Genomic DNA, 16,660 nt, shown 5'->3' on the forward strand with positions numbered 1-16,660 from the left:
AGCCTTTTAAAAAGACATCGTTACAATAAAAGCAATTCTTCTCGATAATATTTACAACGTTATAATTTACATTGATCGATTTACACAACTGCGTTTAATTAATATCTAATGCTTTATGTAAAATTCTGAAGTAAAACGAAGAGAGAACGATACAGAAACTATGATATAATTAGAATAAAAAACTGACTAGGAAAAATGATGCTTCCGGTTTTTTTAGGCTTTGGGCAGTGATGTCTTAAAGAGAAAAGCGTAGCATACTCTACGTTGCTAAGTTACAATAAACATCATACAAGAGCTATTAAAAATGAATAGTGTTTGCCAAATCATATTCGTTACTGTTTTCATAGAGTAAATATACGAGAAATTAATGTTTCCAACAAGGCTACATTAATTTTAGATAAAAGACGCTAAATCTAGCGAAACTAGGCCGAGAATGTCTAAGGAAGCCACAGTGAATCAGCACCATAAATTTAAAGAAGTTTTATAACGTTTTGGCAAAATTAGTCAGAAATGTTATTCACAAGCTGTTTTATCTAGAAAAATTCAGCAAAGTTTGCATGAGATGAGAAAGTTGACAAACACTTGTCCAAGTTTCATTTCGTTCTTGCTTCATAACAAAGCAATTTTCTATATTTTTGTTTTGTTTTATATTGTATAGATAATACAACTTTGCAAGGGACTAACAATTAACCATTTATATTTTCAAAGCAATCATTTTAGACTTTAACAAAGCTATTTTGACTGTTAAAATTATGTGGCAAACAGAAAACATACTTGGCACACATGGCATATGTGCAGCCCAGGTGGGTTGGTTCCCATGTTGAGACAGATTAATTGAAATCTCCTAACAAATGCTTTCTTATAAACATAAGATATATGGAGGAATTGGTCTATTAAGTATATAACTTTGTTTAAAAGTATCCTTTCTTTGGTAATTTGTTTGTAAATACAGTATGTTTAAGATATTTTAGGGTAAACATTTAAGTACAGAGACCTTGAAAGATTGTAACGTTTTGGTACTATAGCTCAGTGTAAATGTTGCATACGAGTATCTTTAAAGCCAGTTTCTCATAAATTGGTTTATACTTAAACATGATGCTATCAAACACTGGTAGAGACAAATCCATATTTTGGAAAATCTTTTATGGGAAATAACATCGCCCAGGCTCAATAAGTACATTTTTTGTTTAACCCGTTGTAGTGAAACAGAACGCTAACAGGCTTTTTGTCACAATTGAATGAGTTATAATTAGGCAACTACAAGGAATCCAATCACATATTTTCTTATCCTGAAAATTTGCAATCATTACATAGACCTTTATCTGCAAGAATTGATCGAGATACGAAACAATCTTGTTCCTTGTTTAAATTCAGTATCTTCTAAAGGTTGTTGATCAACTATCTTATGACTTTTATTTCAGATAAACAGGTTCTCGCCATTCAGCAGAACGTGTGGCACCAACATAATTACAAAATTATGGCTGGCTTCGACTTCCACAAAACAAGTCACAATTTCATCGTCACATGCCTCGAATAAAATAGAAGTTATGAATCTTGAAGAGTTTTTTGGCTTTATTGGATTGCAAGTCGAGAAAACTAAACATGAATCAATTTGGGCAAGGCAACCTTGGGTGCAATTATAGTTAATTGATATAAAATGCAAAGTGTAAAGAAAAATAAGCGGGGAAATGCTGAAAAATTCGAAGCAATCGGTAGAAATATTCGAAAGTATCAAAGAGAGAAAAGGACTAGTAACATTGAGGTTGTTGTATTGTTTCAGTTAATTAAAGTTAGAACACCGCATCCTTGCGTGTCATAAAAAGGAATTCACATCTTAAAGCTACCAGTTTTTCAACCGCATCTGGTACCAGCAAATGTTTGGTAGGATTTAGAATTCCCAGCCACCTTACTTGCAAAACAAGTCACATTTACGCCAAACATGTGATTTAAAGCCCATTCTGGTACTTTTTTAAAAGCTCGGGGAATTTATCTCAAGCAAGGGCATTTTATTTCATCTTCTCATGAGTGGCTTGACAATTTGTCACTGCCTCAAAATGTTTGTGATGTTTAATAAAAAACAATGGTTTAATACAAGGTAGCCATATATGGCATTCTAACAGCACCTGATACACCACAAGTGTATGATTTGTGTCTAGGGCAACAAATAACTATAACAACATGAAAAACGTGTCCAGGACCTACTATCAAGCTTCCATTGACAAGCTTAACAATGAGCAGAGATAAAGTATCGATCAAGATTGGATCCTTATTTGTTCGCTTTTTGGTGAAACCATTCAAGGACTAGATACTCGTAAAAGGAAAACCTTTAAGAAAACGTTAAATATATCGATATAGAGCCTGGCTACATAATGGTAAGGTCACCCAACTACTAAGGTATTCCCTGAAAGAAGGGCAAACTTTAGCTTGCATTTTGATGCAAATTTCGTTACCTGATGGAACCCTTGCGGCCGAGTATACTTTCTTTTCAAGTGTGATGGCGTTTGACCATCACACCTGCTATTCAGAATCAGTATCTTCAACACAAATAGGATCTCTACCCTTGTGGCAGGGTTATCATTTGATGAAACCTCAACCCTAGCATTAGATTAGCCTGACTCCTTAGATAGAGCTATCCTAGTACAAAAGTAACCTAACCTTGCTAGTTTTAAATACGTCAACGTGAAAGAGAAGGATGGACTCAAGACTAGGGTTACCCTAATGCTAGGCATATAAACTTAAAAACACGCCCTTATTAAAGATATCATCCTAGCCTGAAGTTGTCATTCACAATTGTAAGAATTTCATTTTTTCCTCCTGGCAAATATTCTTATAAACTCAGATTTCAACTTCTTTTTCAAATGATATTGGAGAGAACAATTCCTTAGAGAATATCCACCTCAAGTAAATTACTACGTCATACCTGTCAGAGCTTGGACAAGGAATGGTTTTCTACCCTTAGCGACATTAAATTAATGAGCAAGCTTAGAATAATTTGTCTTGACCATTGGTTTAAACTATAATACGATACACAGTGGCAACAGTAGGAGATCGAGTTTCCTAAGTGAACTAGGTTAAAGATTTGATGTATTAGGTTCTACTTATAATTGCTATCCAAACAGAAGGGGACGTCTTGGATTAGCGTGGTTACTTTTTGCGAGTTTTACATTAGTTTTTCGAATTCCGTTCAGTTTTATGTGATGCTCTGTTAAAAGGTCTTGTGATACAGTTAATCTCTCGTAATGTTTTCGCAAACAATTAGGATCGTGCGAATTCTGTTTCAACAAAAGAGACTAGCCTTTGCTTAAACATCATGAAAACTTGTCAAATGTTTAATCTCTTGGGAGGGACTTTCAGTGACAGAGGCCTGGTGGAACCGTGCGAAAACTTTGCTACGATTTCTTAGTATACGAGGTTGTTCATATACCTTTGTGACATTCTAAATAAGCTGAATTTCTCAGTAAACAATTAAAATGGTTGGGGAAGGTATATCAGATGTAAGCCGGTCACTTCTAGATTTCCCTATAATGGGAGACTTCTCCTATTGAGTCTCCCATTATAAACCAATTAATGGAAGAACATTGGTTCAAACAAAATATTGCATGAAATGTTTGCAGGTACATTTCCGTACCCTTTTCTAAAATTTCTCTATTAACTTTTTACTGTAGGCAGTTTAAAATACGTTATTCTTTAAAGTACGGATTCTTCGTTCGGCCTCATTACTACAACAACAACAACAAGAACTAGAAATTGGCCAAAATAATCTTCGAAAACAAACATTGTTCCTAAGGAGTTCATTGTCCTTGAAGACGAAAAGATCATTTCTAAAATTTCACCTTTCGAGCTCCATGAAATTCACAAGCTTCGGAAAACTCCACATCATGGGAAATATTGAGCATTGCCGCTATGAATTTGTGATCGGCCAAGTTCAATCAAATAAATTTACTAAACATTCTTTCAAATGCAAGAATTAACCTTGTAATTTCGTTTTGCTTGGTTTTGGCTTTTCAGTTTTAATTTGCTCGCACTGTTCTCTGCCATTTTGCGCTGTTTTTTCTTTCTTTAAATTATTAGCACCCTGAGCACCCCGCCCTCGACCGCCTTTGACTCGTTTCCATTTCATCCGTCTATTTTGGAACCAAACCTAAAAATAAAACACTGTAAATGTCACAAGGAGTGGGGCAAAATATTTCTTTCTGAGGGGTTTGACCTCCCGACAAGGGGTACTTATTATCTTCTTTCTATCAGGTTTAAAACAACGAGCTTCGATTATTTACCTTCCGATGCGGGGAAGGGATAGGATGCTCCGGCTGGGTACTTATTTTAGGCACCCCGGTAGCTCGATTGGTAACAATCTGCAAAGTAGATAATTTTAAAAAAATACTGTGTATTATCCATTAACATTCATCATTTATACTTATCTGTTGATAGCAAATTTCTTGCTACAAATTTAAAACTATGAACTGTTATCGAATCCACATATCTTCGGTTTTTTCTTTGGACGTAAGTTTACAAAAAAAACTCCAACATAGCGAAGGAGGAAATTGTTACCTTAGAAGTACTTATCAGTTCAAATGCGCAGAAGCTATTTAAAAGGCAATATTACGTTAGCATGAAAGCAACAAATATTTCTTTGTGATCATTATAACAGAAATGTCTATAAAACCCAGAGTCGACTTTGGAATTTGAATGGTTTGAAATCTTTAGCTCATGATTAGTCCATGTGTCCATACGAGATAAAGTGCTTTAAATGTTAAGATACATTAGATCAGTAGGCCAACAAGCCAATAATCCCATTTGCAATGTCAAAAATAAGTTCAAATCTCATCTGTAGAACCAGACGAGAATCAAACAGCTTTATTTTGTGCCATCACAGTTCTGGCATTCATTCATTATATGATAATTTTCAATCTTTAAATAGTGTGCAATTAGTGCTGAACCTTGGAAAAGCTTGGTACATATAAAACCTCTGTTAAACTATAAGAACTGAAAGAGACTAAGTTTTAAGTCACTGTTTTCCTCTTCTTACATCGCAAAAAGCAACCAACAAATAACTAGGAATTTATGTACTGTAAAAAAAACGTTGAAGCCATCATAAATTGGCCTCATTTATGTATATGACACAAGGATAAATCAGTGATCAAGTAATCCTCGAGTATCCTTTCCTATTAACAAAAGCATTCAACTCACCTTAACTTGCCTTTCTGTTAAATTAAGTGTTACTGCGATCTCGTACCGACGTAGCCTCGTGAGATAATTATTTTTTGTGAACTCGTTTTCGAGGTCGCGGATTTGTTGCTTAGTAAATGCTGTTCTCTCTTTTCTCGCTTTTGTCGGTGTTGTCGTGGTAACACAGTGATCTATAGAAGAAGGAGGATTGGTTACAGACACATAATCGAATAGGATTATTGGCAATTAGATATTTGTCCAACATGGACACAGATAGATTTTGGTATTAAACACATGCTAAAAGTGAATGTGAGGACTAACAAAGACAGGGCCCAGTCTTGTAATCCAGGTGTTTTTCTAAAAATAGCTTGAATAAGAGCTTAACAAGACGACCGCCTTGTTTAGAAAAGGACGGGCTTGGAAGTTATGTTTACATCCGATTATTTAACTTATTTTGTTCAAATTACATTTAAAATACTTATTTCCATTGTCAAATTATATTTCTTTAAATCTTATCCTTTCCACTTCCACTCTCACTCTCCGTCTGAATCGATGAAGCCCTTTCTATAAAAAAGGCCTATTTTCAATAATAAAAGCACTAGTGAACATTTGGTTTTTACTAGAACTCTGAAGATAGGTATTCAAATTATTTCTTAAGTATTTTACAAAATAGTTTTAGAACAAAATAGTTTGATTAATTCTAATCACATGATGCTGGAAACGAAATAATTAACTTATAATCCATCTGCTCAAAGAAAATTATTGAGTTATAAATTAACACTTTAAATGGTTTGTTTTTTAAATAGTTTAGGTTGTGGAAAATGTTTGATAGGTACTTTGCACTAAAAAAAGTAGAAGCAGATCCAAGAGAACAAAAAACAGTGCAGGTTTGCTTTTTTCCGTGCGTAAGAAGTTTTAAGATTGACAGTAAAGTTTTCTTAACTGCATTGAACCGCTTCTCGCTCAGAGCGTAACACTAGGTATGCAGAGACAAAGCTAAGAAAATAGTTCAACTTTCAGTGAATATGATAAGTAAATCTAGCAAGGAATGCAGTTAGATTTACATGGTTTTCTCGTTTACTTCGTACGAATTGTTTCTGCATTGAGCTTATCCCTAGATTGTTCAATGGTCGCCATGGCCGAAATCCTTAATCTCCTTAAGTTGTGAAATTAGCCGTAAGGAAACCGTGTGTTTTTTACTCAAATTGGATCACATAACCATGTAATGCTTAGATCGTATAAGTTCGTTTAAGAAATCAACAAAATTCTTCCCGACTAACGGGATAGGAAGGTTTTGGGGCAACGATAGGCCTCAGGTCCTTGCATTTTGCAATGATCAATAAGTTAAGACAGAGAATTGCTATGATGATAATTTCACCACACCCATTCACGCATGTGCGCCTCAATTAGTATTAAATTTCCTTCTTAGGGATTCACTTCATTACGGCTTGGCATTCCTTATGCCTTTCTCCCTAGATAATGCTCCTTCGTAGAGCTTTACTTAGATCAACTTCGTTAAACAATTTTAGCCTATTACTAGAATGACTTAACTGCAAAATGCCGACAGAACAAGCAGAATTTTAAAACATTGATTTGAATTCTTTCAAGAAAACAAAATAGCAGTTTCAGCCTGTTTCTCACGATAATAAAGAACCATTACAGCAAGCCCTTTGAATATGGACGGGACCACTACTTTTAGATCAATTAATGCCAATACCAAACTATATAGCATCTAACATTGTGAATATAACCAATTCATTAAGATATGACCATAAAAACAGCAAGAAACAGAGTGTGCACTATACTATTCACGTGGACAACCAATTGGGGGAAAAGTGTTTCTTAAGGCCTAAATATCGTTTTTTCTTCCAAATAAAACTGAAACCAACAAAATAATTCAAGATTATCATTCTGGATTTCAGACCATTTTCTAGCGACACAGTAAGACGAAAAATCCAAAAAAATCGCTTTTCATGACCGAACTTAATTTCTCTATACAACCACAGTTGCAAGTTGATAACTTTGAAACATGTCATACACAAAAAAGCTGCACAAACTATATTCTTTAACAAATATAAACTCAATTTCTTGCCTTTATCGATGCTAAGTTATGGTAAATGATGCACGATGCAGAACAAAACTGTAATATCAACTGGATGTTGGGAAACTGGACTGGGCATGACCTGCACAATTGAAAACCCTAATGGAATGAAAAGTACACATAAACGGCCTTCTAGCCAGGGGCGAAGCCAAAACAAAATTTTGGAGGGGTAAGTTAGTGCTTTATGCTGACTAAAAAGGACGTGTCTCATTTTTGAAGGGTGTGGTAAAGAGATAAATGTTCTTATATACTGACAGAAAAGTGAATACCTTAGAATTGTTGAAAAAGGTTCCAGGGTGAGTACAAAAATAGCTTCTTTTGCCCGGCAAAAAATCCTTAATATGCCGACGGACAAATTGTTGGGGGGGGGGGTGGGGTACTGCACCCCCCATACACCTCTTTGGCGACGCCCCTGCTTCTAGCCCTTATACAATTGAATAATCTATTCCAGCACATGCGTCAACACTACAAAATCCTGAATGTTCAAACGGGTTAAGCAATCCTTTCTCGACTTTTGTCCTAAACGTGTTTCTTTTTTTTGACGAGGAGATGATGAATCTATCGGGGAAGACGAGTTGACAATGGATACAACGACAGGCATGTAACTCGACATTAGCGTAAAACTGCATGAAATGAGGTTCTTGTAATGTCAATATTAATGGAAATAGTCATCAAAATTCATGAAAAAACAGCAAATTATTTCGATGGAAGTGATCGAAAGCTAAGCTATAGAGCTTAGCAAGTTTTAATGAGCAAATAAATTTAAGTTTGCTACTTCAAAATTGAATACAATGTTTGCTGTTTGGCGACGGGCAGTTAATCGCAGAGTATAGAATTCTGAAGTGCATTCGAGATTACGAGATTTCTATCCTGCTCCGTTCTAACTATCGATACAAACCGAATCACTTATCGGTGACAGTTCAAGGTTATTAATCTGGCGAATATGATTAGGAAAAGCAGTGGAATTTACACAAACGACGTTTCATTCTAAAAATGATGACTGCATGGCTTAAGTTAACGGCTTGCTAGTGCAAAACGACGACGAAATCAGCGTCATTTGCCAGATTATATTGGCTAACTCAAAGTATAAAATAACTTTAGGCTATATTTGGGCTTAATGATAAGCACAGAGATACAGCTGCAATAAAAAATGTAGCAAGAAATGTTGCAAATGATGATCTTTTCCAAATGTTGCATGTATTTTTGATAAAACATTCAAGTGGGATGCTTAAAGAACTCGTACAAGATCCAACAATGATTATCATCAATCATGTTGCTAGCCTTTTGGGGAACAGACTCTGCAAAATATCGATGATTAATACATACAGGTGCCATTAAAACTCTTTGCAAGACACATGTTTGAAAGTGAAATTAAGCCTTTTAATCATAGCATTCTACATCGATACATTCTCTAAACGAATTTTCTCCTCGATATGTGTCATTTCATATAAAACAAGCTAACCTCTCTTTCAAACCTCTTTTTGAGTTTATTTTCTATATGGCATAAAAGGAAATAACTGTCGCAGTTATCATTTCTACCATTTTCTGTAGGTGTCTTAGACCTGCATACAGAGAAGGTTTTAACAAGCCTTGCCTCCCAAGTGCTCGATATCTTTTAAGTAGAGCTTAATCTTTTCCAGCTTGACCGATAATTATGCAAAGAATAATTCCAAACCAATCTCCTTAGATGTTGCTAAAAAGGAGATTGTTGTTAGTGATGGGTAAATTCGAGTTTTTTTGCTTTAACACCGGCTAAGTAGTATAAATAAGATGTTCTTGTATTGGCATAATGCATCTAAAAGGTTGTTTATTCCAGTTGCTGAGCTCTACGAACATGTTAGCTATTATCAAATGAATCAAAGATTGAAAATCTAGGACATATTCCATTTATTAATCGTGCATTTTACCCATTTCATAAACGCAGGCTTCATCCGATGCACTGAAGATACTGACTAAAATGAGGCATCGGATAATGAAAGATTCGTTGCGCTATTATTGAAAAAGCTCTATACATTGTATCACAAATTAAATTTCCTGATTTAGAGAGAATATTTAGAAGTTATAACAGAAATCTTACTGTTATGTCAAATAAAGGGAAATACTAAGAGCTTTTTAGCTTTAGTATTTCTTATGAAATTAAACCTTATTGTCTCTGGTTGTCTGTTTGACAACTAATTTCAATAGTGGGGAAATGCGTTTTGTGACTGTTGGGATTAACACCTAAAAAACCAATTTTCGCAAAGTGGCTTAATCGAAGTAATAGCAGAAAGCAGATGGAAAAAGTTCTAATTTTCTGACTTCTGAAGGATTTCTGGTTGGCAAAACATTTAAATTCTGGAAGTGGAGCTCGCTGTCGCGATATCTTTACTTTCCACAAAGTTGGAAAATAATGGTTACAAGATTATAGATCATACTGTATCTCAGAAATTACTTCTTTAGTTGGTGACAAAGAGAGTAACATTGTTATTTCCTCCCCTCATTAGCTCTCCAAAGGAACATCCATAAGTATCTGATACAGGGCTCCTATTAATTAGCACTTAAGGCAGCGTTATGAGAGCAAGGGCATTTGATAATGAAGTCGTGTAACATTAAAGAGATACAAACTTTATGGCATTAGTTTGGGGGTTTGGGTTTGGAGGGTTGGGGGGCAAGAGTTGATTATTTTTTGACAAAAGAAAGAATTAAAAATTAAGCGACTTCAATCTAATTTCAAAGATTCATTAGAAAGTATTGAGCTTTCGCCCACCTCTAATTTTTACAACGTTCCAAGGCCTCTGTGAAATGCATTTTGTTCTTAAAAATGTAATTATGTTCTTCTTGATGCTCCAGTTTTACGGCTATTCAATGAAAATATTTGCAGGCAGGGAAGCGCTGTCATAAAATATAGTTTTGTCTTTTTCTTCCATGCTCGCTTTTTAAATAACTACATGCTACTCAATTAAGCCATATTTTAGTCATTTGCCAAAATGAAAATTTATGCATCTTTATTTGATTTGTCGCTCATGTTCTATGGCAATTGTTTACGCAAAAAATGACGTCATCAAATGATGACCAGAATGATCTCTCAATTTAGAAGCATAAGGCAGGTTGGTATGTGGGAAAGGGATCGTTGTTAAGGTAGAAAAACAAAACCTGTTTGTCAAACATTGTCTGAATTTTGGAAGACTATCACTTCAACAGTCCTCTCACACTATATAACCTAAAATAGAATATCAACATTTACTTCAAAGGAGACGATGTTAAGGTCACGTTTGTCAACAATGTAGTTTGAACACGAAACTGTGGCATCGTCTGGCAGTTGTGAGGTCTCAGTGAATTTCTTGTCACTTTAAGGCCATAAAGAAAGTTGCATGATGGTATGGCAATTATGTTTAGGGACAAGCAATATAAAATGGAATTTATTAAGCAATTGAGATAAAACATAGCTAGAAGATGAAAAAAATGGAAACAAGAAACAGAACATTATTGCTCGATAGGCTATCTCAACTAAAGACAAAACCTTTATTACTTCCTAACTCCGTGGAGCGAACTTTTCTGCCCAAAACATGGGTGGAAAAAAGGAGTTTCTCGAATTGAAAGTCCAATCTGAACGTTAAACTGGTAAAAGACCGTTGGTAATGTGTTTTTGTATGGCAGTATGTTAAACCTAGAAACTTAGAAAAATACAAACTGATTCGAATAAATTGAGAATCTAGCCGTTTTTAACTCAAAGTAAATATTCACTTTTCTACTTGAAGTGCCCTTACAAGAAAACCAAATTCAAAGGATTCATTTCTAAGATTATTAAGAATTAGCACAAAATAAAAAAGCACTAATTATTCAAAACAAGAAATAAGCATCAGATTAATCTAATATCATGTTTATCATTTCATTGTGAAACTGCTCTCCTAGTTTAAACTTTTAACTGATTCGATTAATGAAAAAAATGTTTTAATATATTTCACTTTATTTTGTATTTATGAAAAGCAATAAAGTCATGCTTCATAGTGAATTTACGGCTATCATCTATTTAGATGCAACCTCAAATTTCTTTATTTCTATTTTCCACCAAAATGAATACTCGATGTCTAGCGGCTTTCTATATGAGACATTTAACTTCACTTAAAGCATTCAAGATAAGTTCATCTTTGCCATACCTTTACTAGATAATTCTAGATCACATCAAGATCATTGGATAAGACATCAAATCGAATATTCTTCTTGAGAAAATTAACTGGATAAACAAAAGAAAACCTTATAGAAATATTTAGTTCGCAAAACAGTTGTTAGGCTGCTTTAAGGCAATGAAATCATTGAAGCCCCTCCCTTTAACTAAGAATGTTATCGTATGTTCTGATGCTATCATGTTTTACTGACCTAGACCTTTAGGCTGAGCAAATAACAAAGATGGTGCAGCACACAAACTTAAAAAGTTGATCCCCACATCTTCAATTTTCTACTTGTAGATAAGGAAAAATCTACAAACGTTGAGATAGCACAAAAGACGCCATTGTCCTAGATAGGATCAAGCCACACACATAAGTGCTGCATGTCATACAAACAGTGAGTTTCAATCAGTTGTAGCAAATTGAACGTATACTTGATGCTCAAGTGTTCAAGTTGCAAGCTGCAAGTTTTGATAAGAACTGTCAACAGTGGGTTAACCTTTGCAGTCTCGATTCCAAGGGGAGGCTACCGCCTTGCTTGCAGTGTTAATACTTGCAACGTCAACGAGCAAATTTTAAACTTCTTTCAAACATTTGAAAATCCAAAGGCAAGAGAGCGGGTTTCAAATGTGGAAGAAGTTCACTCCGACTCAGCTTTTAGACTGCAGATTTCTATAAATTTGAAATTGAAGAATCAAATAAAACCACCTCACAATGCCTGTGTACTGGATTAGCACATATGATGTTTAAGAGAGGAAGAGCCCAGTTTTGATATATTGTAATCAAGCGGAGTTTGCCCCAAATATGTTTGCGCCCGGTTGATTTATAAATTATTTCCAATTTGCCAAATTTTGCAACTGATAGCAGATTTACACTTAATACGCTGCATATTTGCTTCGCTTCTAAAACTGATTTGACGCCTGTGAACGTTTGTGCCTTTACCTGTTCAAGATAATAGGTTCCAGTAGAAATAGTAAGTTCCACAGGAAAAGTCAGGTAGTTACAAAGACACTTGTGTCTCCAATGTACCTTGGCAACGAAAACTGAGAAACCATACTGATAAGCTACAGAATCAAAAGCCTTTAAGCAGATAAAATGTACAACTGGATAAAGATTCTTAGACTCGAGCCAGCCAATCAGAATCACTTTGTTGTCATTTGCGTTGAATAGCAACCTGACTGCGTTCATCACGCTAATTCAAGAACACCACAGTTAGAAGAAGAGCGGTAGTTTTACGAGTTGCCTCATCAACAATGCAAAACTGCTGCTTCCTTGCAATCTAAAAGAAAAATCTTTAAATAAACCGTGATGATGACCCAAGATCGCACAATTTTTAGAGTTAGAACATGGGATCAACGCACCTGTTACTGTATCAATCTAACCTTTCGGTGCTACGTTTTAGAGATAATGGCGGCAACCAACGCTAAACAGATCGCAGTGAAACTTGTTATCGACAGCGACGCAAATATGTGCAACTGGTAAAACGTCCCAGAATTTTCTCTCTCGTGAGAAAATAATAGCGTGCTTGAAAACTTTCCACCATTCTGGTGTTTCAATATTTTCTTCTGCAAAAGACTCCTGCAACGATAAATTCAGCTGCGCCTTTAACCTTACTAGTGATTGCGCGCCGTTTAAGGATTGATTGGATTACGAGGGCATTGGCATTTTCTGTCTTTATTGAAGATAAGACCAAACATACAAACACTCAACACATTCGATCATGGAATTAAGTTCATCGCATACTGGCATTTCATAAGTTTTCTCTAGCGCCTTATCATTATTTGTAAACGCTTGCTTACTGCATTATAATACTTTTAGAATAGCAAGAAAATGACAATCATAGGATATAATTGTCAAGGTAAAATGTGGAAGGTATGGATTTTCAAGGCCAAGATCTTTTGCTCTTTTGCACCATAATAGGGTTACTTAAAAAATGAAGGGCACTAGAAACAACTAAGGAGCCCTAGAAAGTGAAGTCAATAGAATTAAAAATGAAGCAAAAAACTTCAAAGAGAAAAAAACATTAAACGATAAAAGATCAAACTGTTCACGCTAAAGAAGATATTGGGACACTGGAACAACTTTATGGAAATACAATTAAAAAGAAACAGATTGAAAAACGTATTCTGACAGAAAAAGATTCGAATATGCAGAGAAAAAAATATGGGCACAGGTGAATGGCTTGGCTGGCTCTTAAGGCCAAATAATGTGAAGGACCACTGTCATCAACACCACTAACAATCACGTTAGTTAACGAGAGAGCAAAATAAACTGTATTTGGCTTCTTTAGGGGTGTTATAAGGGCATCGTGACAGTGGATTTAAGAAAATAGAGCAAAATACCTATTCACAAACTTCGATTTGTAACAAGAATCATGCAAATATAACGGGAAATTGCAATTGTATCGCTTTTGATCTTTCAATTTCTGTCTAGCGTTAACGATTTCTTAAAATATTTCTAGTGGAACTGCTGAGCTTGAGGTTCAGGAAACCTGAGATTTTCCCAACAAAACACATGTGAAACCTCGATTTTTGTTTTGAATATTTCGCGTAAATTGAATAAATATGACGTTGTTCTTTTTCTGTGCCAAAACAGCCATTACGCACAGCGAGCCTCGCCCAAAATTGCAGCAGCATGAACACGCCTAACCAACCACTTCACCAGATCTCCTCGAAGCAGCGAAGACAGGTGTAGCGGTATGGCATGCCTTGAAAAGCAATACAAAGTCCACCCTCAGCAAGACTTTAAACAAAATGAAAAGTTAACAGTCATATCTGATTTAGCGTGAGAAAATTCAAGTTTGTTATAGAAGAAAAGGTTTGGCAGGCATAAATAAATGTATGATATACAGTTATCGAGGCTAGTCTTCGCTATCTTCTATGATTCACTTCTACAGAAATCTACTCATTCTGATGGCTTAGTTTCGGCATATTATGGTTAATGACATTGATTCCCCTTTGAAATTTATACGCAATGCAGTGCATAACCAGTTGAAATTTTCCCACAAACGGTTACAATGATCAATGATGCCAGGAGTCAATCAAAGATTGAAGTGATTTCATGTCCGAAATGGTTGAAAACGAAACTGCCAATCAAATTACCAAAAATTTTTAAACTTGCGTATACATAGCAAAACAAATACTGGATAACAAAGTCAATGATTCAGCCTTTCATAAATATTAATTGCACGATGTTTTTAAAAGTTTGGCTTCCAAAAACCATGATTGCCGTAAGAATATTGGTGGGGTTCTATTCATTCAATTTGACGAGAAAGCACAAAACCTAATCTTTAGATACATGCATCAAGAATTATTTCTGCCAGTTCATTCTTATTCTATATTGTTTCTTGTTGATAATATGATATAAAAAGCTAAAGTGACCTTAAGGGTTTCTCTCTTAATTTCCTAAATAGGTCTTACTTTTTTTTTATTTACTTCTTACATATTTGAACTCAAAAATTAAGAGACCTACAAATTTGCAACTCTTAGTATTAGTCCTACCATCTACCTTTTTATTCATTTACAACTATCTTCAACCAGGGGAATTAGAAGAAATGTCTAAACCTCTTAACTCATTTCAAAATACGAAATACGAAAGTCGATACTTTCACATAGTAGTATCTTTTTGGCCATTTTTTGACAATTATTTTTCTAACATTTAGATTCTGTAGCTTCCAACTAATGCAAGAATACCTGAAAACATTTTACATTACTTAGAGCTTTTTGATTTTCCCTCAAAAATGGAACGCTTCCAGAAAAGTCTGGCCTTGTCTTCTATGATGTCGCAGACAATATGACTTTGGCAAGCTTGCTATTGGCTAACAAGAGTGGTATACCATTCAAGAGAAGAGGCATTCAAGACAAAAAATTTAATCAGACACGAGTTTGTTTAAATTGTTAGGATTGCTGTAGATGGAAATTATATTGAAATTTTAATAAGAGTGATGTATAAAATTGCAATTGTTATTCTATTACCGATGCCAAGATCTATTTGATACTGTGCGACTAGCAGCACATTTTCAACTTTCCTTCTTAATGCACTTAAGACCGTTTCACGCATCAGTGAAGCAACCGTGCAGCATTCTTGTTGTCAAAATACGACATTTTCTGAGCTTTTTATTACTCTAGATTTCAAACAATTAGTTTGACAATGCTGATATACTAACATTAAGTTGAAAACCAAATGCTAAAGATCGGGATCTCCTGATCTTCCGAACATTTTGGTTTTAAGTCGCATTTTAAACGGATGAACAAATGCAGAGGCAAATTCCCCACCTGCAGGCAAATTAAAAAAGGTCAGAATAATAGGATGTTTTGGTAAGATAGCGTCTTTGCATTCTGGATAGATTTATGACTGACAAACCTCTACACTGTTTTGATTTTGTACTTAATCCTGTCTTGGCAAAACATGAAATTTTCATGTCGTCTTTGAGCAGGAAGCTTTCCAAAGACTGGTTAGAGAGAACACAATAAATACTTAAGGCTGATCGTTTTTGACAATGCATCTCAAAAGAAAAGATGGGGGATGTAAGCAATATAGGCCGTCTAAATTGTGAAGACATTGCAAAAGAATTAGAGGTATTTAAGTCGTTAATAACAAAAAGGACTGGGCACTTGAGTTGCAAAGTAAACCAGAGAAATATCCCGATCGAATAACAATGTGGTTTTAGGCTTTATGATTGCTTTAATATGAAATGAATCGGCCTATAGTCCCTCCCAGGAATGAAGCGATACAAAGTCTATCAATCCAATTGGCATTATTAAACATTAATAAAGCCGAATTGGTCTAAACAAACTACGGTTCTCAAAGCCTCTGGCACTATGCAGCTTTAAAGTTTTCAAAACAGCTCTTGTTTTGACAACTACTTTTTTTGTGAAGCAGTACATCTGCATTTAGTAAAAATGATTGTTGATGAACTACAAAATAAACTTAGTCGAAGAGAAAGCTTTTGAGAAGAAATGCCTTTGATCACACCTGAAAATATGCGATATAAAAAGGGGATTTGTGGTAATCGAATGCTGATTGAATCTTATCAGTTTCTATCATCACCGTTTCATCACAAAATGATTCACACAACTGAAATGATTCACATATCGATCTTCAATCACTAAGCTAACAAAGTGACCAATAAAAAATACTGAGTGGATTATCAAACAGAGAAAAATTCAAGGTAATACTGTTTCTTCGAAAGTATAGTTGACACCCGATTGACACCATTAAAATTTTAGGCATTTTTAATGTCATTCCT

The 16,660-nt window shown here is 35.0% G+C and overlaps 1 protein-coding gene across 1 annotated transcript in view; it reads right to left on the reverse strand.

Moving 5' to 3' along the window:
- Window positions 1–2,252: 2,252 nt before the first annotated feature.
- LOC135696287 (uncharacterized) overlaps window positions 2,253–16,660 on the reverse strand; it is a 30,139-nt gene continuing 15,731 nt past the window's right edge. The window contains exons 2-3 of the mRNA XM_065215634.2: window positions 5,188–5,357; window positions 2,253–4,141 (exon numbers count right to left, since the gene is read on the reverse strand). Of these exons, the coding sequence (XP_065071706.2) occupies window positions 3,968–4,141; window positions 5,188–5,357 (344 nt within the window). The 3' untranslated portion in view covers window positions 2,253–3,967. The remainder of the gene's footprint in view (window positions 4,142–5,187; window positions 5,358–16,660) is intronic.

The sequence above is a fragment of the Rhopilema esculentum genome, chromosome 14 (assembly GCF_057945365.1).
Source record: "Rhopilema esculentum isolate cy_ngs chromosome 14, ASM5794536v1, whole genome shotgun sequence".
Taxonomy (NCBI): domain Eukaryota; kingdom Metazoa; phylum Cnidaria; class Scyphozoa; order Rhizostomeae; family Rhizostomatidae; genus Rhopilema; species Rhopilema esculentum.